Source organism: Centroberyx gerrardi, chromosome 6 (assembly GCF_048128805.1).
Source record: "Centroberyx gerrardi isolate f3 chromosome 6, fCenGer3.hap1.cur.20231027, whole genome shotgun sequence".
NCBI lineage: Eukaryota > Metazoa > Chordata > Actinopteri > Beryciformes > Berycidae > Centroberyx > Centroberyx gerrardi.
Window position 1 is genome coordinate 21,399,385 of NC_136002.1, and position 27,053 is coordinate 21,426,437.

The 27,053-nt window shown below is 44.5% G+C and overlaps 1 protein-coding gene across 5 annotated transcripts in view; it reads left to right on the forward strand.

Annotated features, from left to right (window-relative positions):
* Nucleotides 1–27,053, forward strand: part of LOC139933732 (muscleblind-like protein 1) — a 60,279-nt gene that overhangs the window by 16,541 nt on the left and 16,685 nt on the right. For all 5 annotated transcript variants that reach the window (XM_078284304.1, XM_071927922.2, XM_078284306.1 and 2 more), the window contains exons 2-3: nucleotides 509–1,611; nucleotides 24,347–24,517. In XM_078284304.1, the coding sequence (XP_078140430.1) occupies nucleotides 1,438–1,611; nucleotides 24,347–24,517 (345 nt within the window). In that variant the 5' untranslated portion in view covers nucleotides 509–1,437. The remainder of the gene's footprint in view (nucleotides 1–508; nucleotides 1,612–24,346; nucleotides 24,518–27,053) is intronic.

Here is a 27,053-nt window from a genome sequence, read left to right on the forward strand (position 1 = left end):
GTTGTTTCCCAGGTCACTCTCTCTTTTGGAGAGGGCTTGGGAGTAGCTGCAAGTGCCACACGCAACACACACACACACACACACACACACACACACACACACACACACACACACACACACACACACACAATTCTCTCTTCCGTCATTCTGGCTCTCTCTCTGTCCCTCTCTCGTTCTCTCTTGTCTTCACTGTCTCCTTTTTAAACAAATCGTCTATGCCTGACTGCGTGAGCTTTACTGTTAGCGATATGGTGTTTGATTTGATTTTCCAGTTGAGAGCCTGGCAGCCTCTGTGAGGGCTACTGTGGGAGCGGGTGTGCGAGAGAATGAATGGGAAACATGTATGAATGAAGCTGTGTGTATGAATCTGTGTGAGTGAACGTGTAACCTCGCTGTTGTCTGAGTGCGTGCGTGTGTGTGTGTGTTTGACTGTGTGTATGTGTGTGTGTGTGTGTGTGAGTGTGTGTTCAGCTCTGCTCCACTGACACTCTTCCCTCCTGCTCCACAGAGAGAAGTGCCTTCTTTCGCTGACCCCTGTGGCTGTTTGGCTCCACTGAAGCAGCCTCTGCCTCTGTGCCTGTCCATGTCTGCTGGAGGTGCCAGCCACACCGGGAGCCCCAGGACTGCCAGGGCTGCCAAGCCTGTCCGCTGAGCCCGTCTCCACACCGCCGACACCTCCCTCCCTCCCTCCCTCCCTCCGTCTCCTGCCCCGTCTGCCAGCCGAGCCTCTCTCCATCCATGCCACCCAGCCCTCCCCCCCGGAAGTCAACCACTCCCCCGTCCTCTCTAGACAGAGCCTGATACCGAGGACAGACAGCTTTTATTGCCTTCCGTGGGCGGGAGGAGATTGTCCTTTTGCCGTCCCCTCCTCCTCCTCCTCCTCCTCCTCCTCCTCCTCCTCCTCCTCTTCCGCCTCCTTCTTCTCTTCCTCTTCCTCCTCCTTCCTTTCCTCCTTTCCTCCAGCCCCGCATCCCTTCATCATGGGCCAACCCGATCGATAATGTGTTTTGCCATCCGTCTCATCTGACAGTTCAGCTGAGGAGAGAGGAGATAGAGTGAGTGCGTGTGCGTGTGTGTATGAGAGAGAGAGAGAGAGAGAGAGAGAGAGAGAGAGAGAGAGAGAGAGAGAGATTACAAAGCAAACTCTGTGGCTGTCACCAGCCCCGGCCCTGGGTGACAGGCTGTGAAGGATTCTTATTAGAGCCACAGACAGACTCTTAGGATGGGCTGTAGGTGGTAGGCGACTCCCAGGCCTCACAGGCTCCAACTCAGCAACAGACCTTGGAGACAAAACCTCTCAAGGCTGGCTTTCTCCCATGTCATTTCCCTCTCCATTCTCATTTTTCCCAGTGCCATTAGAAACACACCGAGCCACAAGCATATTTGTATTTGCTGGATATCTATTACTCCCAATCGACCGCTCCTGCCTGGTTCAAAATGGCGGTGAATGTGACACCAATCCGGGACACAAAGTGGCTGACGCTGGAGGTTTGCCGGGAATTCCAGAGAGGAACGTGCTCGCGGCCGGACAGCGAGTGCAAGTTCGCCCATCCTGCCAAGAGCTGTCAAGTGGAAAATGGAAGAGTCATCGCTTGTTTTGACTCACTCAAGGTGAGGATGACCAAAAGCTGCCGATTTTTTATTAATCGCCGCCCTTTGTTCTTGCTTTGTGGTTTTGAGCTGTTGAGTAGCATTTTCTGAGTATGAGGTTTTGATTTTAGCAGGGATTTAGGAACGCCGGGACTCGTACTTCGCGAAAAGCTGTAGCCGATGATTCACACTTTGATGCAGAAGAGATCAGGAAAAGGGAAAGACTGTGGGTTACTGGGGAAGATTAGGCCTTCCTCTTGGAGAGCGGCCCAGAAGAGGCCTGTAGTAAGTTGTAAAGCTCTGGATCTAAATGTAAGGAAACAGCGGTGATTTTGCTGGAGAGAGAGAGGTACTGCTTCTTAAGAGTAGCCACAGGGTTAAACCTCGGCAAGGGGATAAATACATATCTATATAAATAACTGTGTGTGTCTGTGTCTGTGTCTGTGTCTGTGTGTGTGTGTGAGTGTGTGTGTGTGTGTGTGCGTGCGTGCAAGCCTTGGTAAGAAGAGAGGAGGCATTAATTGCATTAACAGCTGTGAATCAGACTCAGAGTTTCCCTCGCTGGTACATAACTTTAGAGGAGGACTGTTGGTTGGCACATCGCAAGAGTTTGTGTGTGAGTGTCACATCAACAGGCTGAGTGGGAAATATAGGAGTAGGGTAGCACATTGTGTATTTCATGTTTGTGCGTGAGTCTGCGAGTGTGTGTATGTGTATGTGTGTTATTTTGAGGTCATGCAGCACAGTAGGGTGTTCTCAGAAGGCTCTGTAATTTACTGTCTATTTCTGCCCTGGCACTGAGACAACACACTCCCACTATGCAGCTTCTCTCTCCCAGAGACGGGGGAAAGAAAAAATCAAATAGGAGAGAAGATAGAAAGAGAGAGAAAAATAGAATGGAGGAGTAGGTTGGGAAGTGGCGAAGAAAGTAAAAATAAATCAAGGGTTTCATTGCAAAATGCTATATATCCATTTTGGGAAGAAAAGGTTGCCTGATGTTCATTGCCCAATATTTCAAAAGCACAACTGAATATAGCGTCTAAAGTGTCAATATTTTGTAAGCAAAGTGCTTGAGTTTAGTTTAGGTAATAACTACAATAATAATTCAGAGTGAGTTTGATGTCAGCAGTCTTTTTGTCAGGGTAGGTGTCATTTTTTTCTTAATGGTGGATATCTCATTTTGGAATGAAACTCTTCAAATAAAGCTCTGTCAAAAAAAGGGAGAAGAGAATGGAATCATAATAAAAAGACATTCAAATGGTGCACACACCGCACATATTATCCCATCAATCGTAAACATAGCGGCACACGCAGTAAACAGTTGTGAACACCCATATACCAAGACATCTGGTCACACTGTTATTTTCCCAACAACAGTGAGATAGTGTGTGAAGGGTCAGCTGTGGCAGCGTGTGTCATGGCTGGGAGCCAAGCAAGACCTCAAAGGAGCCGCAAGCGTTACACACGCACACACACGATACACATAGTACATAAACACAAGTACACACATACATATGCATGTACATGTGCTACCACTCACAGTCACATAAACACAGATAACCATTTCAGACCACTGAGCTGGGCAAAGTATGGAGCCACGGTGCTTTGTCCCGCTTTCTCGTCGTCCCAGATGCTGGAACTGCGCTGGATAGAACAATATTGGTTAAGTTTATCGGGGCGTTTTGGCTCAGGTGGGCACAGTGATGTAGAGCAGGTAATGAGAGTCATTTCAGAGTTTGGTCTACCGTGTTGTGCACATGTCCTGTAATTTGTCTCCTATCTGATTGGCAAGGCAGGGTGTTATTCGGTGTAACTGGAGCCCAGGGCTGGAAGTCAGTCAAGCCAGTCCAAGCCAAAGCTGCACTTGGTTTATAACTGGGGGATTTCTTGTGGAGCCGGGCGCTGTGTTATTACAGTTACGGGCTGCTTGGTTGGAGCGAGGATGGGTTGGTTTGGTTTGGTATAGCCACGGGTAAGACAGGAATGGATAAGGGGACCTGCTGGGGCATCGCATGGATCATGGAAACAGACAGGCAGACTGAGCCAGAGAGGGCAAGAGCAAGCGCAGCAGAGAATGTGCGAGGAAGCATAGCGCCGCGCTCAGCCCCCCTCCCCGCTCTCGATGCCAGGGCATTCCACAGTCTGCCTCCCTTCCCTGCCTCCATGACAGAATGATAGATCTGCTTTATCTGCAGATGAATTCATAACACATAGCCAGGGATGGGGAGAGAGGGGGCAAGGGGATAGGGAAGGACAGACAGGGGGATATGGAGACAACAAGGGAGTAAAGGGATGGAACGGGGGGAACACGTGGCTTGGCACTCCAGGACAATTTGTCATACCACTCGCCCTTTTTAAATGCAGGCCGGCAGAGGAAGGGGAGGCCCATAGCAGGAGAAATAAAAAGGCACATTGGTTGCTCTCTGGCTTTTTCTCTCTATCTCTGTGTGTTGAAATAGGCCTTCATTCTCAAATCTAATAAATGCACTTTGTTCTGTATCTTTTTATCCTTCACCCACATATTCTCTGCTTGTAGGCTTGCCTGTCTGTCTGTCTATCTGTCTTTTTTCTCTATTTTCTCTCATACACCTCATTCGGGCTCTCTGTGTGTTATCTGGAGAAAGGTGCTTGCTAGCAGTGAATATAGTGGAAAGTTCCATTTGAGAGGCGGAGCAACAGAGGATGGAGCGATAGAGGCGTACAGGAAATGAGTCAGAGGCAGAGGCTCTCCGGGATTGGCGGACGTTACAGAGAGACTGACCCTCTCAGCTTGAAACCGTCCCAGCACCAAACACAAGCAGGCTCACAAAGGAGGGAGAAAACAATCTGGATTACACATAGGCATTTTTGCAGCACTACTTTTAAAATTAACTGGCACAGAGTTCATTTACTCAACGTTGCTGTCAGCTCTAGAGCTTTGAATTTGCATTACAGTGCATTAAGAATCAGTTATCTTTTGGTTGATAGCAGCTGAATGGGTTGAGTTCTCATAAAAGTGCATGATCCCAGTATTACAACAACAGCTTCATTGTGTTTAAGCATGAAAATCGTTGTGTGCTTGTACTCAGTTGTGTGTATTTTAACCATGGTAATATCATGCACTGTAACAATTGGCATATTGTAATTAGACAGGAAAAAAACCCACAGTAAGGGGAATGTGCTTGTCCTTTTGGCTCCTGCTACAGAAGTTCAACAGCTTGTTGCCATTAGCAGCTGGAGTCTAAGCCGGTTTCATCTGAAGTGAATGAGAAGTAAATCTGGGGGTATTTAGGTTGACGAAACACAATAAACTCACCAATACGCTGTGATGGGAAACAGGTGAGAATGAGCCAAACAGCCACAGGGGCTCCAATACAGTACAGACAACAGTAGAAGAGATGGCCTGGCTACTGATGCACATACACACACATGCACATTCTGCCATTTTCTGACACTGGATTGAATGTACAACAAGATAGGCACAGGGTAATTAACACAGAATACAGTAAAGTGTTGTTAAATCTGGGAACTTTCCCCTTTTGACCTCAACGTTGAGGTACATTTTGGATCTGATGGAAACTTTAGGAACATATACTGTTAACATGGACTTGAAAAATAAAAAAAAATGGCTAAAGAACAAAATTGATAAGGACATTTTTATTGGTTTGTTTTATTACACATTTTAAAGACTGATAATTTCACAGCTTCCCCCTACCCCTCCACTTAAATGTTGCTGTGGATCTCGGTCGTGTTTCAGGGCTTCTGTGTCTACAGGCGTTTATAACAACCTGCTGATTTAGTTCTCCTGGTTGAACAGGTAAGCTATCTGGGGAAATCAGAGTTTGACACACCTACCATGGTTTCAAGTAAGAGAGAAACGCATTTTATTTCATATTTAAGATATTTTACATTTGTTTGGAAATCCCCAGACTTCCCCTAAGCTCCTAAAATGGTAAATTAGTGAGGAAAGTTTTTGAAAGTCAACAGATTATTATATATTTTTATTAGGAATATTAATATTAGGAATACTATAACAGGGGTAGTAGGGAGAGAAAGTGTGTTTTAGATGCAGGGAGTGGTTATTTTAAACTGCAATATTCCTGTCTGCAGGGATTTTTTTCCTTCTCATTTTGTTTATATTTTAGCCCTAAATAGAGGTTGTTATTCGGTCTTTACATGCAATCTAACAAGTCCACTGAGGACTAACCAATTTACTTATTTACTTATTTCAAATAAAATAATATTACATGAAAACCTTCAAAGTGGCCATGGATATAAATTTGTAGTGATTACATTATAGTCTTGAGGGAAATACAGTGTGACACTAAAAAAAACTATATTTAGTTTAGATCTTCCTCTTTTTGCCTCTCTTGTAATGAAGCTGGGAGATTTGAAAGAAAGAGAGAGAATTACAAATAAGGAGATGTCGCAAGAACTTGGCTTGACTGTTTATTTGGGTTCTCCACATGAAAGGAAAGGAAAGCCAATTGGTTAATAATATTCAACTTCCTCCACATCGTCTTCAAGAGCCCGCTGTCCCAAAATTTAATGAAATGAGCACGGTGTCTTAAAATACAAATACGTGCTCCGTGCATGAAAAGTGAGAGAAACATGTTTTCCCACTAGGAAGGAATACGAGACGGAGACACAGAACCAGGCAGGAGTGCAACATCAAAACAGTGCGGCGGAAAGTAGGGTGTCGGTGAAGGGGCGTCAACATTTCCCTTCAACTCCGACGACCCAGGTCATGAACTCGTGAAGAAGTTTTCTATTGTGAAGTTTTCATTCTTTATTTACATTTTTATTTATTACCATGACCAAAACATTACCCTAACCTTAACCACAGTAGTTTTACTTGCCTAAACTTAACCGTTGGCTAACATAATTCAATTTGTGGTATTGACACATTCATAGTGGAGGAATACAATGTTCACATAATTCATGTTTGCTCAGAGTTCCTGCTCATTTCATGAAATTTGATGAGACTGTGTTGAGGCCTGGGCTCCAGCTGACAACGCACATGTTGGAATTTACACTCAGAAAATATTCACACCCCCGTGTTTGAAATCATAGAAAAGAGTTACAAATGTACAAGTCAATATTTGAATGAATGGAATAGTAGCTGCAAACTTGTTATATGATACTAGCTCAAATTTATCTTTTTTCTTGAATATATTTTTTGATTTTGAAGAAAACTCCATCATTACAATTTCTCGATCTGCCGTTGCCTCTCAGCTGCCATCTTGCACGTCACATATGGCGAATCTTTACGCTCTCACTTCTGCTTTAATTGTGGAGCAGTTGGTGCAAAAGTGATTTGTAAACCTGTGACCTCAAGACACTAAAAGCAGAAAGTAGGTGGGGTGTGTGTGTGTGTGGGGGTGGGGGGTGGGGGTGGGGGGGGGGGTGGGGGGTGGGGGGGTGGGGGGGGGTGGGGGGTCTTTAGCAATTGTGTGGCCAATGAGCAGAGTCACTTAAAGCAGCTTTTTCCTGCTGATCTAAAAACATACAATTTTCATCATACAAACCTCTTTATCTTCCTCATGGCTCCCAGTGAGTTATGTTTTATCTCCTCTAAGTATTTATCATAAGATGTTTATTGGATTGGATTTGGTTAGTTAGAAGTTGGCAGGCAACTAGACCCAATACGTTCCTTTCTCTTGAGGAGAATGTCTCTCCAAATTCTGCCAGTTTAATGTTGCCTTATTTATCAGCAAATTGTACATGTTTCAACTAAGCTTAGGGTAATTAACCATCGAGGCAGCGGAGAAACAGAAGTTTAGAAGCTGTAGAACCAGGGAAACAGGCAGCGAATCAGGAGCCTGTGTGATGCAGAGCCATTGTTTTGCTTTGATTTGATTGGCTCACGGTCAGAGAGAGTGTATGGTGGTCAGCAGGGACAAAGTTTGTGAACAGACAAAGACCAAACACTGTATACAACTGAGGCATTCAAATGCTATTTTTTCAATAAGTGACTGGCCAGAGTGGCAGGTGACCCTTATTGATTTATCTGCCAAAGACAAATGTTACCAGCAATTGGCACTTGGCGGGTGGGAGTTTCGGACCCTGTCCACCTGCATTGACTCAAAGGTGTCATTTGAAGACTGGCTGGTGGTCGGTGAATTGGAAACAGGAGTGTGCACTTGACTGGACAGATGCTGTTCCAGGCTTCTTGGCCATGCAGCAAAACACTCAGTCACTTGGTCCTGAAAGATGCTGGCCAATCCCAAATGGTTGACCACAGGTTTAGATGCAAACCAGCCATGGCCTTGATTGAAGGGCCGGCATGTAAAGGTGCTGTTACTGAATGAGCTTACAGAAACCATAGTGCTATATATATGCAGATAATTTCCTATGCTGGGTTTCTGTTTTTATGCACTACTTTTTCCTGAGAGTGGATACATTGGGGATGGTGCCTGATCCTCCACATGTCCTTGAGAAGTGGTGAACTTTTATTGCAATAAAAGATGTACATGAAAAGGCATTCTTTACTGTCATTATGTACAATGATGCGGCTATGTATGAGGTGCAGCCAAGCCCAAACATAAAAATAATCACAAAGAGCCTGTTCAAGGGCATAACGGCTGTTATAAAGCAGTTGCTAATGTGATTTTGAAAAGTTTTCTTCAAAGTTGTGTACATAAGAATAAAAAAACAAAAAACAAAACAAGAGAGAGGCATAGAAATCACCAACTAGCTCCTTAGTTACCACAAAAGCATGGAAACCAGATCCATTTTTGTTATCAGCATGGCTGGAGTATATCTTTGGTAAATGGCATGGTGTAGCTGTAACTCCCCATTGCATATAATGACTCATAACACACACACACACACACACACACACACACACACACACACACACACACACAAATCAACACTGGAGTATATTTAAAATGTAAGATGATTTTTTTATATTTGGTCCCTAAAATGGAAAATTCCCAAAAAAACAAAACAACAGCTCTTGTACAGTCACTGATGTGCACACACAAACCATGAGCCTGACTCAACAAAAATCAAACCACTAAACCAATATCCACAATGGTGGAACGAGCTCCCCCCTTCTGTCAGAACAGCCGAATCACTGTCCATCTTTCGGCGGAGACTAAAGACACATCTCTTCTTGAACTAACCTATCTTCTTACCCTTCTTAAACTTTAAAAAAAAAAAAAAAAAATTCAACAAATGCTACTTATTCCTATTAAAAGTCTTAGCTGATGAAGACTGTGATGCACAGTTGGTTTCACTACTGTTGACAAAATGTACTTATTGTAAGTCGCTTTGGACAAAAGCGTCTGCTAAATGACGTAATGTAATGTAAATGTAATTTCAATGTATGTCTTGTAAAATCCAAGCGTTTCTGTCAATGTAATATGCTTGGGAATATGTTAGTGGTATGTGTTAATACTTAACAGTGGGCACGGTGTGCGAGTTAGGACTGGCACTCTTAGACTTGAATACAAAACCGATTCCTGTCCGAATGATTAATGGTCATAGGCTGGATTTTGCAGAGTACACCATACACACACACACACACACACACACATACGTTTTCATATTGTACAGGTATACCTACTCAAATACGAGCTATGCAACACTGGGAATATATGGTGACCCAAATATTTCAGAGCCCTTGAAAAGACACAAAGAAAATGTATGTGAGAGAGGGGAGAGAGAGAGAGAGAGGGAGAGAGAGAGAGAGAGAGAGAGCAAGGAAAGTGAAGAGATAACAAGAGAATAGGGAAGGCAATATGTATTGAGATGAGAGCCCAGTAGAAAGTAGAGGTAGAGGTGTATGTGTGTGTTTGTTTGTGTGTGTGTGTCTGTCTGTGTGTGCGTGTGGGCGCGCACGCGTGCATGTGCATGTGAGCAGTGCACAGAGGGATGCGGTATATCGGATAAGAACTCTTTGAAAGGGAAACGTACTCCAGCAGTGTTAATCTGCCCTGTATCGGTATGCTACTGTCATGCTCCTCGCTCTCATCCTCTCCTCTCATTACCTCTGTTAATCTGTCTCTACCCAACCCATCCCACACCTCCCCTTCCCTTTTTTTTTCTTCTCCCAGGCATCCCAGACACTTTCATTTCCATTTCACACGCAGTGACTTCTATCTTTTTCTTTATTGCTTTTCATCTTTTTTGGGGGAGATATTTGTTTGTCTGCAGCTCTGACAGGGTTGTATTTCTCTGTGGCCGACCATCAGGGAGAGATCGTACCTCAATGATGGACGCATCTACCTGTCCTGCTTGTGCATCATCAGCCTCTTGTCTGGAGGGTGCGCTGGGGACATCTGTGCTTGAGTGAGTGCGTGTGTGTGCATATGTGTATGTGTGTGTGTGTGTGTGTGTGTGTACAAAGTATCCTCTGGACCACTTCTGTAATGAGGTGTTATTTAGCGTGAGAGAGATGCTCCAAAAGCCTCAAACAGCATTAGCAAGTGGGTGTACTCCTTCTAACTGTTACCATCCAGCGCTGTGCAGATCCATATATAGCATATATTTCGGGCCTAACTAAACAGGATATACCATATCAGATTTCTCAGATAGCTCAACCTACACAGGACATTATGAAAGGAGGCTTTTATTAGCACACCGCGATGAAGTAAGTGGTGAACACATAGCCAACGGCTATTAACTTTGTCTGGCTCTATTCATGTGAGTCCTCCCTTGAAATGTCTCCTCTAAATGTCTCTCCGTCCTCAGAGAGGCCACCGTTTCTACATCCATCTGTGGATACGCTGTCTCAGCATAGACACACACACACACACACATATCCATCTTTAGACATGCTGCATCAGCATGGAGACGTGACACAACAACATCAGAGCCAAAATACATACAAGGGCATTGAGCATTTAGCCCACCCCCCGCCACCACATACAATCCCTCTCTCTCTCACTTTCTCTCCCTCTCAGTTTACGTTCTGCACCCTTCATTCTTTCACTTTTTAATCATTGTATCCTCTCTGCAATGTATTTACTTTTACTACTGACTCATGGGGAATAATGAGACCATTAACACAACCTCAAACTACAAAATACTCTGCATGCGAGACATCTGAAGTGCTACCCTGATGTGATTGAAAGAATATTCTAGCATTGCGTATGTGTGTCTCTGCATGTGTGTGTGCGCATGAGGCTGAAGGGCTCTGGACATGCAGGCAGCCTGAAGGTAATATCAGCATCTTGGCGTGCTGAGTCGTGATGTCCCATCGCTACTGCTGCTCCTGCTGCTCCTGCTGCTACTGCTGTTGTGAACAGAATATCTAATCAGTTATGGCCTGATCCATTCCTGTTAGTCCCTCTCGCCCCCCCGCCAACTAACTCCCCATCCTTCTCCAAGTACACCCATCCCCTCCACACCTCCCCCCCTCCCTCCCCCCCCTCCCTCTCTCCTTCCTGGAGCCCACCATCTCCTCCGTCTCCAACCGCCGCTTTAAAGCACGCCATTTGTAATTCTTTGAAGTGATGCGGGAAAACAAACATTTAAATTAGAATGCGGACAAGCGAGGTGTAGGGGAGGGGGGAGGTAGATGGAGAGTGGGAGCAACAGAACATTAATTCAGTCCAGGACAGCAAGTCTTCTGCCAACTTGGGCTTGCTCCCCCGCTTTTCTTCTTTGGCGGCACCCTAAGTCTGTCTGCTCCTGTCCTGCCGTCCCTCTGTCTCCACTTCCCGCTATCTGTCACTGACCCCATGCTCTCCATCTTAGCTCGGGAGTGCGGGTGCTACGCAGCTGCGCTTCTGAAGAGTAATCCTTCACTTTCAACCCTGAACTCCTAAACACACATGAATACGCATATATCAACACACAGGCACACACACAGAGACACATTTGCATGCACACGCCAGCTTAGCCTCACAACAAGGACACACACAAGCATTCGCTTTCCACCACAAACACACACACACACTGCTCTCAGTGAAGCAGTAGAGTCCTGGAGAATCATGAGCATTCACCTCAGGTAGGGATAATCAGGTTAGAGTGCGTTTGGTGCCTGGCTAATGTTATTCCAGTCTGCAACAGACAGGAGATGGAGGCGGGGCATGTCTCGCACTGCTGTGCTTATTGGACGTTTGGGTCGATTTTGTATGCATGTGCCGTTGTGGAATCCATTGTACTGTGGCTGTCAAATCATGATGTAATGAGCAGGGAATGAAAATGGGATAGGTGAGAGTCTCGAAGGTCGAATTAGAAACAAAGAACAGATGTGTAATTATGTTGCAAAAAAAAAAAAAAATCTGTGAAGATGTCACAGGGAGATTGAGGTAAATTGCTGATATGTGTTTCAGAACCCTGTTTATCCCTATCTCTAACTTCTAATGCATAGTGTAGAAGAATATGAATCCAAATGTATTCTGTTGAGTGTGTCCAGCTGTTGCTAGATTAATGCTAAAACTAAAAACATCGAAGCATTTATCCTGGATGCATGCATATTTCACATTTCAAACAAACTTTGGTTTAGATTTTCAATCCGTTCAAGAGCCCCAAACATTTCATTCCGACAAACGACCTCCGTTCCCGAGGGACTCCGGGAAACAAGGTTCTATTCAGTATGATTTTGTGTCTCCGCGTCTGTCATTGGCTGCGTGTTTGTTGTTTTATTTTTTCCCCCGCAGTTATCAACATGCATTCATGAATTCACCCATCGCCCCCATCACTCACTCCTTTAATTAGAAAATAATCAGAGTTGGATGAGAGGTTCATTAAATCTCATCCTTGAGAGCCATCAGCCACAAACACAGGAGTGGGATATTTATCACGCTTATGAAAAGAGCTCGGATGCCTCCTCTCGCTTTGTTTTCTCCGGTAAGAGAGGGAACATTGGTTGGGAGGACAGAATCAACAGACTTACACAGAGGAATGAAGAAGTGATGAAGGCTGAGAAAAAAAGGGTTTCTAATGGAAGAGAGCAATAAAGTGTGAGGGTGGGAGGGGAGGACAGAAATTGGGGGAAGGCAGGAGGAGGAGAGAAAAAAGAGAGAGATCATTAGAGAAGTGCTAATTAACAGAAACCACGCTGTTTAGCAGCACTTTGTCTCCATGCAATATTGATCCTTCATGACCATTATGGAGCGGATGTTTTTTGCTGCTTACAGCACGTTCCTAGTCTCTCTCTCTCTCTCTCTCTCTCTCTCTCTCTCTCTTTCCCTCTCTCTCTCTCTCTCCCTCTTCTCTTTTCACAGAAGTTTATTCGGCTTCTGTGAACGACGCTCCTATACCTACAAAATCCATCTATTTCCTCCTTTTTCACCCTGAAACATGCATGGCATTCCCCTGCTTTCTGCAGCACAACCAAAAACAACTGTGAAATGACCCAAGAAGCCAATTTTTGTTGTGGAAATGCCTGCATCTTTAATTGCACCATCAAAATTGAGGCAATGAATGTGATCCCCAGACAACAGAGACAGACAGACAGGGAGGGAGAGGAGGCGGATGACAACAAGCTCATTACAGCCAAAGAGGAAAAAGAGCTGGGAAATAGATTGTGTGACAATGAGAGAGAGCGAAGGAGAGAGAGCACAGTGATAGATGGGTGCGTAGACATCAAATGGTGTAGCATGGACAGTGATGGACAAATGGAGGGGGAAAGAACAGCAGATAGATGGTATGGATGGAGAGGAAGCAATAACAGAGAAGAGCGCAAAAGTGAGCGGGAGCCGTGTCAGGCGGCTGTTCGGAGCGCAGAGATTGAAGAATGTCTGTAATATCCCTTTATTGTTATAGTGCATGTCGCAGGGCCTGCTGTGGACGTTGTGATACTTCAAAAGGCTTTAACTGGATTACGGCGGTATCAGGCTCAGCCATCAGAAAGAGTTACAGCAGCTGTGTTGTGTTGGGTCTGCCTACAGCAAGCTGTCTGTCACTGTCCTGTCTCTCTCAGCAGCTCCTGCAGCTGATAGGCCATTTGAAGCCTCGTCTGGATGACATATCACAAAATATCTGATAAAAATGACGAGGATATCACAGCAGGATCACCGGCGTTCATGCAAAAACAAATGATCTTTTCCTTAAAAGCGTTACTTCAATTACTGTTTTGAATTGTTTAGTTTGAGGCTTAATCTTAATTTGTTTACATTTTCAGCTGAACTTGACGTCTTCTTTCATTAGCTTTTAGCTGCCTTGCTACAGCACTGTACTTTTGTGGACATTGATATATGGTAGTGGCATCACTGAGGCTGGCTGGCCCCATTGTGAGAGAGGCTTAGTGAAGGTGATCACCCTGCCCACCACCCCCCCGTTCTTTGCTGAAGTGGTACAAGCCGACTTTGATCAATGTGGATCGATGTGGATGAGTGTGCAGCCGGAAGGCGCTACGTGAGGAGGGAGGGGGTGATGGCCCTCTGCTCCGTCATGCAGTGTGTGTGGGAGGGAATTAAGATACACAGTGTCATGCTTTTCTCCATGATGTATCACACTAACAAAATATATCCTTCACCTATAAATGACTGTCTCAGTCTCTCTTTCTCTCCTTTCTCTCTCTGTCTGTCTCTTTCTCTTTCACTGTCGCTGTCTCTCTCTTTTTCTTTCTCTGTGTTTTTATGGGAAAAGGGCATGGAGCATGCTGCATTCTTCACAGTGGGAAGGCCAAGGTCCTGAGGGATTTGTGGTTATCTTGCTGTTCTTTACAAATTTTCTCTTTGTGTTGAACAGCCCAGACATTCTTAGATAGGATAAGTATAATGTCAGAATGAAAATATCATTGAATTAAGAAATCTTATATCAAATTGTGAAATCTAAATCTGTCCTATCTATCTGCTTTCCATTGTTCTTCATGTGAGCCTTGGGGGTTTTCCGCCAACCATGCTCATTGTCAGAGCTCATCATGAATATCCCAAGGCTTCAGTGTGAGGATTTTCTAGTCCCGCAATTGTTGATGATACAAAGGATTACACAGCTCTCTATTATTACTGTTATTTCCCTCAGTGTGTAGCTTTGACTGTTAGTCTTTGCAGCACGCAGGCTATGGAGAGAAAACTCTGGCTGCTTGCCCTATGTGTGTGTATGTGTGTGGGTCTGCATGCTGCGTGTATATTTAGTGTGTGTGTGTGTGTGTGTGTGTGCATGTGCAGCATATGTGTGCATCGGGAGCGTCTGTGCGTAATTGTGTGTGTGCATGCGGTTGGTATCATCACTTTATGTAGTAATGAATGCTAATCCTCTCTTATCTGCTTTAACCTCGAGGCAATGACACTAGCTGCTGATGCTTAATGCGGGGACACCCTACACTGGAAGAGCATGGGTGGTGTGTGTGTGTGCATGGTTATGAGCACACACACACACGTACAATATATGAATGTAACCAGAGAGATCGTACACAAGATGTTTATGACTTTCAATTTTTCTCACTGTGTTACTTGGTAGCTTCAGGGTGTGGTAGCGTGATATCTGCCACGTCCCCTCTGACTCATCAGAAGTAGAATAGAATAGAACATTCCAGCACTCTGACTCTGTTACATTCTGATCCAGATCCATCTCAACAGGAGTGCGGAGAGATGAGGGGAAAGAAAAAAAAGCTTTTACTGTCACCTGATACTAAATCCGCCTTAAGAGAGCACAAAATGTTGCGCTTTGATTATATAGAGATGTCACATCAACAACGTTTGTGCATGCGCGTGTGTGTTTCTGTGTGTGTGTGTGTGTGTGTCGGTAGTGCTGGTCTGTGTTTGTGTGTACTCAAACAGTCATCACAACTTGATGGCAGCACCCTGCCTGTTGCCAATGGGATCGTTTGTTTTCACCTTGGAGCCGCTGGGCCTGCCTGCTGAAGATCACAGTGGAAACCCAAGACAGTTGCCAGTCGTCGTCAGCGAGCATCTTTTGTTCATTCACAAGGACAATTCCATCTTCCATTCTTTCCCTTTTCACACACTTGCACTTTCTCTCTCCCTCTGTCTGCAGATAGAGAGACAGACAATTTCACAAAAGCCCTTCCTCGTCCGACTCTTGATGAACACTTACTGACAGTGGCCATGAAACAATCTAAGGAGAGCATGAAAATAGGGGGAGATTGAGATATGAAAAAAGGGGGAGGCTTAGATATAAAAAAGAAAGAGGTCTATTCCCAGCAGCCACTGAGGCCCATATATCTGCAGAATGAATATTACAAAGATGGGCAGAAAATAATTAGGCCTAAAAGCTGTTGAATCCTGTGTGCCCGTTCACCAGTCTTCCATTAAGGCTGTTTTAATGGGTCTGCTCTCTGCCTGCCTCCTTGGCACAGTGAATGGGAGATAAAACTGAATTAGACTAAACTTTAGAGATTGTGAATACAGAACGCTTAGATTGGGAGTGAAGGAGAGATGAAGGCAGCAAGAGAAAGATGAACAGATAGAGAATGGAGGAGGAGGGTTAATTGAAAGAGAAATAGAGAAGAAGGGCCAGATCTCAAGGGCTGTGGGGTGGCCTCTCTCTCTCTCTCTCTTTCTGTGTGTGTGTGTGTGTGTGTGTGTGTGTGTGTGCGTGTGCTTATGAATGTGTGTGTTTGTCTGTCTGGAGGGAGATAGTGTTGTAGACCTAATGAGAACAAAGCTAATTAGGGACTTTGCCTGCACAATTCCACAATGACATTCCCACAGGACCCAGGACAACACATACCACCTATACTGTGCCCTCCAGAGAGAGAGAGAGAGAGAAAGATAGAGAGAGAGAGAGAGAGAGAGAGAAAGATAGAGAGAGAGAGAGAGAGAGAGGGGGGGGGGGGGGGGGGGGGGGTCTAGAGACATTTTCATCCTGTTTTTTCGTGCTAGAGACATTTTCATCCTGCATTTCAAGCATATTTTAAAGGCAAGGGAACGTCATCCCGCACAAGCTGTGAATAAATCATGCATGCTTCCCAACTGGAATAGAATAGAGAAAAAATGAACAAGTCTCAACTGTGTGATGGTGGCAGCCCGGTCACCATGTATCGATGTAGCGGAGGCGCTGTTGCCAACTTGGCGACTTTATTGCTAGATTTAGCAACTTTTTAATCCCCCCCCACCCGGATGACTTCATTTCTCAAAAGCAACTAACGGCAAATCTAGTGACTTTTTACGACCATGGGGAACGACGTTAATGTGTTGACTCCCAACTCATCTGGCAACAAATCAGTACGGCTCATGCCAATTTGCGCTACTTACTTCACAGCATTTCCTAAACACGGTGTAGGCCCTCCCTCCACCAAGACAGGGAAGTCTAGCAAATATATGAATATGCTAATTAGCGCATGACATCATCTGGTAACTTATAGCAAACCTCTTATCTATTAGTTATTTTCCTTGGAAAAGAGTTGGCAAAGCTGAGTGGAGGGTACACCTACCTAAACACAGGTAATCCAGCTTTTTACATACATCTTTATGACATAAATGATCATAGTATCAAATCGATGTCATTTATGTAAGGATAGGGTCTTTTAAGGGAAAAGGCATAAATTAATGTTTTTTTGAAAGCATAAATGACTTGTTTGTATCGGTGGCTGTTTCCCATGATGATCATAAGGGAATCAAACGGTTAAATGTTAAACATGGACCACTTGAGCCAGTCATTTTCAGCCATACATGTATAACTGTGGATGACAAACAAGGAACAGCTGAGCTCGGCAGTGGCAGAGTGCCGTCATTAGCCTTGACCGCTAACGATTTCGCCCCATCATTAGCCTCCCATGCTAACGATTTTGTACCCGCAGCCAGCCAAAACATGCTAACACACTGCCAGGCTAAGTGGTGCTTTTGGGGGCTGTAATTGGTGTTTTGGCTAATTGAGCGCTAAGGCTAAAAGCTTTCAGTGGACTCGACGTCATTTGTGACGTGCAGCAGCTTCACTGTCTAGAGCACCATTTTAATTTGGACCGGTCTGCTATTTTATCCCTGTCATAGTTTCTGCTAGCTGACTGACTATATTGTGTCACTTCTGTCTATCATTTCCCGTGATTCTTTTGTCCGTATATCTATCTTTGTCCGTGTCTCAAAGGCTTTTCCCCCCCTGCCCAGTTAAATGAGAATTGAAAGTCATTAAATGATCCAGACTATTACCAGTATACTAATGCATCAGGGGTGTTCCAGATTTGATAGATGACAGGGAATAACTAATGGGACTTGTATAGACATAGACACATAGTGTTAGTGGCACACATCACTAGAACCTATATGAGGGACAGAGAGGGAGGGAGAGAGAGAGAGAGACAGAGAGAGAGACAGAGAGAGAGAGAGAGAGAGAGAGAGAGAGAGAGAGAGAAAACAAAGAGGATGTTTTCTCTGTTGACTGCAAACAGAAAACATGATTTCGTCAAATGTACTTCCTAACATGCGGCATGATGGGCCAGAGGCTTGCAGCTGGAGTGTATTGCTTAATGCATGTGTTGCATTAACACGCGGGAGTTTGTGTGTGTGTGTGTTTGTGTGTGTGTGAGTGTGTGTGTTGTTGGCCTGTCTGGCAGCACTCTCAGTCCTCAGACAGGGTGTTCTTTGTGCTGTGTGTGATGTCATAATCTGTCTGACGTATACTTGCCAACAGGAACCTTTTGGACAAGAAACCACATATCTCACAGTGTGTGTGTGTGTGTGTGTGTGTGTATGTGTGTGTTTGTGTGTATGCTTGTGTATTCTCCTCCCAGCCCTTATCCAGACGGTGCTTTCTTGATTGATGCTTGTCTTTCAGAGCAGGAGGGAGAGGCGGTGACATTCAGAGAGAATTAATAATGCACAGGGGTTTGGGACGGTGGCTGTCCAGACCTGAGCTCTACAGTTGTCATACTGGTCACGGTGTTCACGGTGCAGCAGCCGTGCTCCGAGGGGAGTTCAGACAGCGAGAGCAGAGAAAAAATGCGGAAAAGATCAGAGGCTTTTGGATTATGTGTGGTTAAGTCAGAATGAGTCATTCTGGACGGGTAGATTAACAGATCATTTAGAATCAATGGGTGATTAAGGGAGCGAACACGCAGAAAGGCCTGGTGGAAAGCGGTGCGCCGTCCAGCCCTTGGAGGATGTAGTTATCCGCCAGCAAAGACGGTGCTGAAATCACTGGCACAGACTGCTTTGATTAATATTAATAGGAAAAGCACATTCCACGTCTATCGCTCTCTGTCTGCCTCTCTCTTTCTCTACCTCTCTGTGTCTGTCTGTCTACCTTCCTCTCCCTCTCTTGTTTTTCTCCATGAGAGGAGTTCTGGTATGGGTGTTATTCTCAGGGAATCCACAGATACATGAATCCTTCAGAAAGCTGAAAGCTTAGCACTGCTAAACCAGCAACGAATGACTATGAGCTTTTGATCATATGGCCCCCAACACACACACACACAGACACACACACGCCCAGAGAGAAAATATTGACTCAGTCCCATCATAAACATGTGACCCAAAGTGCCTTGGCCATTGGCTTGGCAGATGTGGTTACAAGTGATTTTACTGGCGATGATAATGGGGCTTCCTAAACATTTCTTTTATTGGACTCTAAATGCATTCTCACATTTCAGAGATCTGGATCACACAAATGAAAATGAGACTAGACAGAAAAGAGGGACAAAAAACATAAAAGACAGGACAGAATGAAAATAACTGGGGTTGCAAAGAAAATTGACAGATGGAACAGCAGCAAGAGAAAACGTCTCTGTGGTTCCTATAATCAAGTAGCACAGTGGGATAATGGACAATGAGAGAAAGAATACTAAACTACGGTTTAGAAATGTGTTTGTGCTGTCTTGTCAAGTTGACAACTATTGTAGCAGGGCTGTAATAAGAAGGGCAGAGAGTGAAAGAAAGAAAGAAAGAAAGAGAGAAAGAAAGACAGAGAAAGGAAGGAAAGAAAGAAGACAGAAAAGAAGAAATAAAAAGACAGAATGAATGAATCAAAAAAGATTTGTGTGCCTCGATGAGAACGATGACCTGTATTTTAGCTTTGTAAGCTGCTCAGAGGATGAATTTTTCTGACTGAATCAGGAAACAGGGTCAAGCTATATTTATTATGCATACTGTATTGATGGAAACAGGTTAAGATAGTTTCATCTCTGCCGTATTTTCAGAATAAATGAGAAACTACCTGCTTGTCTATATAAACTTGAAGAAATACTGGCCAAAACAGCAGTGTATTCCTTGTAAGTCTTGGTTTATTGTACTATTGCAGATTTAGCCACCCCCCCCCCCCCCTGAAAAGAGTTCATGCCTGACTGAGTGTTGTTCATTGCTGACCTGACACTATCTCTGAAGTCCAGGCAGGCCATAGAGTATTATGGGCTGCTCATTAAAACCATGTTGTTGCCGGGGTCGTAACCAGCCACACGTATGATACCTGAAACTGCAGTGAAAATGCCGCAGTGGTAATTGAAGTAACTCAAGGTTAGGTGTATATGTGTGTGCGTGCATATGTATGTATAGTAAGCTGGTAAAGCATCCAGGGATAGCCTACATATTATATTATATCCTCCCAATATACAGCCCTAATGACTGTTAGTAGCACTCAATAATATTCTGCTACCCTCAAACTGTCTGTTATAGTATCCTAAAAAGAAATGCCAGTGTGTGTGTGTGTGCACATGTGTGTGTGTGTATGTGAGTGCGTGTGTGTGTGTGTGGTTGTCTCCAGGAGCTGAAATATGGCTGAAAGATATCTGGTGTAATGAGGCCAAGGTGATTTATAAGTGCAGAATGTGCTATTCCCTAGCACACACACACACACACACACACACACACACACACACACACACACACACACCATCAAAAGTTGGGAGGGGGGGGGGCATTTGTTTTGTTTGAAATATTCTCTGACAGTTGCTTCAGTTTCTTTTAATTGTTTGCCATGCTACAACCAAAACTTGGCAAAAGCACTTTTCTTGGAGTACCGGAATCAATATTTGGTGATGAGACCCAGCTCACAGGGCTCTGTGCTGGCTGTTTGCCAAAACAAAACCCCTCAGCATCACGCCTCTGATGTTTTGTGCCTTCGAATGGAGAAGAAGATATCACTTGTTCGGTGCAAGGGCTTGCAGGGAGAACAGACTGGTCCAGACGGAGCCCCAGACTTTCACCCAACCTCTGGAAGGGAGGGTCGGAGGGGGAGAGAGAGGCAGGGAATAAAGGCGGGAGAGGGGAAAAAAGAGAGCAAGAGGGAGAGGCAGATGCAGCTATAGTCTGTTAGCATATTAGCGTCTCAGAGGAGGACAGGCAGACAGGTGAAGGCGGAACAGAGTCAACTTGAGTCGAGTCTGGTAGTCACACTCTAGCCAGAGGGAGCACTGTTTTGGATCAGACCCGCTCACCATTAACCTGTACTGACACTGTTTAGACAGGGGGAAAATAACAGGGAAAAGAGGTAGGAGGGGAGCCAGGACATTAGCATCACAGAATAGGGCGTACGACGACAGGTGGAGTCCTCAGGCTCACGCAGGACTGAGCTGGGTAGACTCCAGCAAAAGTGCATAAATTGCAACAGATAATGGGGCTATTGGTGAAAAACAGAAAGGTAGGAAAACGTCAAGGTGCTTATCTTATCTCACGAACGCAGCTGATAAAACATGAAGAGAGCGAGGTAAATTCTCATTACTACTAGCATAATAATTCTGAGCGATCACCTTCATCCTATGATAATAGTTTTTCTTGATGGGAACGGTGTCTTGCAAGATGACAGTGCTATCTATCACTAAGGAACAAGTTAGTCGTGTACTTCTTTCAAGAACATGACAATGCTGATAACCATATCCCAAGCTTTTCCCATTGAGGAGATATGAACCACATTGAGCATTTCTAAGAGATTCTGAGACAGCGTTTTTCCAAAACTCTCATAGAGATCGAGCAGCTAGATCATCATGTTAAAGTCATTGACCTTGCCCTTTATGAGATGAAGGGACCACAACCTTCGTAGGAAAAACATTCCCTCAGCACAGCATTTTTGCACCATGTTTATACCAGTGTTTCCTTTATCTGTTTCGGTTGTCGTTTAATTTCCCTCCAGCTTCCCCTTAAGTAGATTTCAATGCAAGAAAATGCCAATATTCAATCTGCTGATTCTATTGTTTCAATCCAAAACTCTATAGGAAGGAAATGTTAAGTGAAATTTCATCTGTCCTCAAAACAGAACTGTTTTGTAAGCAAAAGTCCTACAATGACTCATGACTTCTAACTTATGTAATAGCAACCCATAACGTGCTTTACTTTGATGCCAACCATCATTTTGTAAGAGTAGGAGTCAGGTTTTTAAAATGGTTGACATGTCATTTTGGATTTGGAACTTAGGACTGTGTGTGAACTTGTGTTTTGACAGTGCCATTACATAACCATTCAAAATGGAGATGTTTTAAAGCCAGTTATTATCCACGTCATAGCTTGACATATTCAAAATATTACATTTTTAAAATTTAATTTAAAGTCGACTACCGCAGAGCAATGCAGAGTATGTTGGCCTAGAAAGAGAGTTTAAAGTAACATTTTTAACAAGCGGTACATAGAGGAGAGTAGACAGTACATGCACACACACACACACACACACACAGATTAACATACACACATGGTTGGAGTTGACATGCAGGGTCCAGTCACCCAGAGGGAATGTGCCCTGAAAATCAAGAGACATTAACCAATTAGCCCTGATCAATAGTCACAGTCACACAGGGACGAGCCAGGCTAGGAACACTGCTAATGTCTGCCTCTAGGCCAATCAGCGGCCTGGGAATACTATTGCTCTCTGCTCTCAGCCAATCAAAATGCTGGGAGAACTCTTGGCATTCTGCTGCTCTCCAGTGCAAACTATCTTTCTTGCTGTAGCTAGGCAGAACAGGCTGCATGAGGAATAAAGGGAGAGATGGAGAGATAGCTTGAGGATGGGAGGCTGGAGGAGAAAGAAGAGGAAAGAGGAGAGGTGGGGGGGATGACAGCGGGAGAGATTGAGAGTGGGAGAAAGAGAGAGAGAGAGAGTGTATATGTTATGGTGTGAAAGCAGGTGTCATAGTGGGCCACAGTGGGCAGCAGGTAATCTCAGTGAGATAAGCAGTAGCGTGTCAGCCAACCTTTAATACCCCATGGGAGGTGGTACTGTAGAGTTGTGGCAGGGTCGGCCGCACCATCCCCTGCAAAGAGACTTTTATATAAAGGTGTAATGGGCAAAAGATGGGAGGAGATAGAAGAGAGATGGGAGAGAAGAATTTTGATGGTAGGAGGGAGACAGAGGGAGAGAGAGAGAGAGAGAGAGAGAGAGGGGTGTATTTCTATGTCACTCTCTCTCACACATTCTGCGCACATATATATGCAAACATGCAAGCATGCATACACACATTACAGCGGCACCTCTGTGCCTTTCGCTGCTCTGTATTCATGATGAGGTGAGCAAATATCAGCATGGGGCCCAGGATGTCAGGGGATAGAGGGGAAAGGAAGGAATGAAGGAGAGAGAGAGCGAGTAAGAGGGAGGAGGAGATATCTAAGATATTACACCTATCCGGGGGAGTGTTCAGTGGAGCAGGCATTATGAGAGTGTAAATTACATTCCCTCCTTCTCCCCTTAGGCTGCCGACTGCTGGATGAATATAATCACCCACAGTACCAAGCACCCAGACACACACTGCACTGTCTATAGACACTAGCAGAATATTGGATGGGGCACTGTGGCACATACGCGCGCGTGTGTGTGTGTATGTGTATGTTTGTGTCTAAGTCTCCAATCATGCATCGACCCTCCATCTATTCTGCATTACAACAGTCTGCAGCTTGGTCTTTCTGAAATGCTGTAAAATAGAATTGAGCAGGCATGACACATAACTCGTTTGTCTCCATTTTGGGAGATCAATAGGGATTCGCTGTTGCTTGCTAAACATTCAGCATTAAACTCCCCATGAAATGAACTCCCATTACTTTCACTTCCTGGAAAACACAGTATCTTTCATGGTGACCTCATGCTGCACTGGTAGGCGTAAATATACGTTTCTAACCAATAAAACCATCAGGTTTTTTAACTGTCCCGCCCCTCCGCATCCCTCCCATCAAATAAAACCGCCTTTCTCTCCCTGACTTTAAGCATGACTTCCAAGATATACAATCTGCACACTTGCTTCTAAGATGGTAGCCATTGTGCAGTAGATGTCCCTTCATGCACTAGAATCGGACCCTACAGTCCTGTCCAAACACCCCACCCCCCACTCCCCCACCCCCCAAATGGCCTGATCAGCATCGTTGCCTCTATGCGACACCGAATACTGCATTAGTACAGTGGAATTTCAAACAATTCCTCTTTGGGACTACAGCAACAATGCAGCAGCGGTGCAGCAATCGCATAAAGAGCAGCACTTCTAAAGTAAGAGTATCCGTATCAGCATCGGTACAGTGCATCATTTTCTCTCTCTCTCCATCTCGCTCTCTCTCTCTCTTGCTCTGTGTATTATAATCTGTTAGCAGAAGCAGATAGACGCTAATCCTCTTTATCTCTGCTCTTGGAGCTAATTTGTCTCTCATGGGGGACGATGACAAAAAAAAGGAGATGGCAGTGAGCACACAGCTTAGGTCATGAAGGCGGAAAAAAAGAAAAGGAGAACTGATCGGTCTTCTTTACGACAAGCCAAGTGGCAGCCCCAGATGTCAGGGATGTTAGGTCAGCGCCTGCGAAATGGGAGGGCAGCAACTTGGGTCAAGGCTCATTACTTCTTTACATTGGCCAACAGTTAATGGAACAGCTATTCTAATTCCGCTCCTTCGATGTCTCTATCCTCCTCATCCCTCCCTGTTTTCTCTTCCACCCTTTCCCACTCCCCTTCTACCTATCTCCCCTCCTCGTCTCCTCCTACTTGCTCCTCCTACTCTCTCTCTCTCTCTCCCCTCATCAGGGCCGCTGTTCCAGGGAGAACTGTAAGTACCTGCATCCTCCTCCCCACCTAAAGACCCAGCTGGAGATCAACGGAAGGAACAATCTGATCCAGCAGAAGAACATGGCCATGCTGGCCCAGCAGATGCAGCTCGCCAACGCCATGATGCCCGGCACACAGCTACAGCCAGTGGTGAGAGAACACATACACACACACAGTCGCATGCACAGTATACACTACCAGTGAAAGGTTTGAACACACCTGATTAAATGTACTATGTATTTCATTATCTTAAAGCCATTTTGATCTAAAGGCTTATGCTTAAATGCTTGAAATTTGTTTTTTAGAAAAATATAAATAGTGAAGTTGATGCCTAGTTTTGATTTGTTTACATTTTTTGGTCACTGCATAATTCCATTTGTGTTATTTCATGGTTTTGATGTCTTTACTATTATTCTAAAATGTGGAAAATAGATAAAATAAAGAAAGATCTGTGTGTCCAAACTTTTGACTGGTAGTGTACATATGCATACACACATATATACATAAAAATTTAAGTACATATGTACACATGCATATACACATACAGATAAACCCATACACATGCACGTATGAGTTCACATACGCAAGGTGTAGTAAGTAGGGAGATCACACTTAAACCGGAACATATGAGTTCAAGCCTGTGTCAGGAAGTAGAACAGGGATCAATAAAGTATCACTATTATTAAAACAAGCAAACACATACAGTCCACACAAACCCACAAACTCACACACACACACACATATAGCAAATTACAACAGAAATTGCTTTGTGAGTAAGCTGAATGCTCCGTCGGTCTTCAAGGTGAAGTGAGAGCAATGAGAGCTGCCAGTCAGGCCTGAAAGCGACCCGGTCTCCTTTAATTCCTCTGTCTTCTCCTCTGCTCCTTTATATTTGAGCGAGGAGAGCGGTGAAGTGAATTTGCCTTGAGTATTCAAAAGAGCTTCAGATGCTACATGCTTAGACACACACACATAAACACACACACACACACACACACCTACACCTACACACACACACACACATACACACACACACACACATAGAGCCAATGGCTTATCACCCTTATCTGGAGAAGAGGGGCTGAGGGGAGAGGCCCATTGAGAAGAACAGAGGAAACCATGAAAGGGTTTAAAGAAGCAATAGATCTCCATGAGACTGCAAAGCCTTCCCTATCTGTTTATGTCATGGGGAGAGAGAGAGAGAGAGAGAGGGGAAGGAGAGGGGGAGAAAGACAGGCTGACAGAGAAGGACGGAGAGCAGAAGAAGAAAGGGAGGATGAAGCAAGGCAGGAAGAGATAAATGGACAGAGTAAAGACAGGTGGGTAAAATGAAGGAGATAGGAAGACAACAGTGAGGAGAGATGGCTTTAAACCTGCAGTACAAAGAAAGTAAAGCAAACAGAAGCATGTGCACAAAGGAAACAAAGGGTGAGACAGGGTGCTGCTAGCCTCTGCTAGAATCACTCTGTCTCAGACTTCTTCCTCCATCCCTCCCTTGTGTCTTTCGTTTCGTCTCCTGCCCCCATCCCTGATATCTTCTCTACCCCTTTTCCTACATTATGTCTCCTGCTCTCCCACTTTTTGTCTATAGCTGCCTCGCCTCCCTCCCCGTGTCAGGCGTAGGAGAGCGCTTTCATTTCACGCATGGAACTGTGCAGAGGGTGATGTAATTAGGGTCCATTACAGCTGGCTCTGAGTGATGGTGCTTATGATGCTTTTTATTAGAGAGTCAACGCCAGCGGACGGCACACGTCACAATAGATTAGGAGACAGCAGCAGAAACCAGCCAAAGGAGTCTAACTGTCTTTCTCTCTATCTCTCTATCTATCTATCTATCTATCTATCACTCACTCACTCACTCTTTTATGACATTGAGATTCACATAAAAAAAACTTCGCTAGAGGAGATTTGGTGCATTTGTTTGATGCAGACTTGCAGACAATCAGTGACAAAAATGGAGCATTGCGTTAGTTCAGGCAGAACACTGAAGTCGCTCATGCCATCAGCTGACGGGCTGTCAGCTGTCCCATCCAAACAGCACATCAGCTGATCAATATCAGCTGACTCTTGCAATCACCATAATCTGACAGCTCACACACACACGCTGCAAAAAACTGCCTCCACCAGCCCAACCTCCTGCTATTATCTGTACACAGGACGCTTGTGCAAGCTATCTCTGACTTATGTGGTTTTGATATTATTGAATGATATTTATACTAGGCTATATGTCTACAATGACTTGGGGGTTTATTGCACTCCCCACAAAATCTCTTGCATAATGCTTGGATTCATTTGAGGAGCATCCTCAAGAGCAGAGACTTTACCACCAAATACAACTGTATAACCATTTGTTGCTATACATGGTCCAAACTCCTTTTTTTGTATTTGCACAAAATCAGTAATTTAACTAAGTTTACTCTAGGTTTTTTTAGCCTTTTTTTTTTTTACTGTATTTATTGTCAAATAGATTGTTATGATATGGCAAATTAGCTAACAAGGTGAAAAGGCCATTTTTTTGTGTGTTTCACTGTGGTTTGAAGTTAACCAACTGTAACCATCCATGATAGTAGTTTAATTAACACTTGCCAAAAAGTCATCCATCCCTCCACAGTATTATTGATTTGCATTTGCTTGGTTGTTGTCTAGCTAGTTAGCTAGCCTGGGAAGCTACTGGGTTAGCTAATAG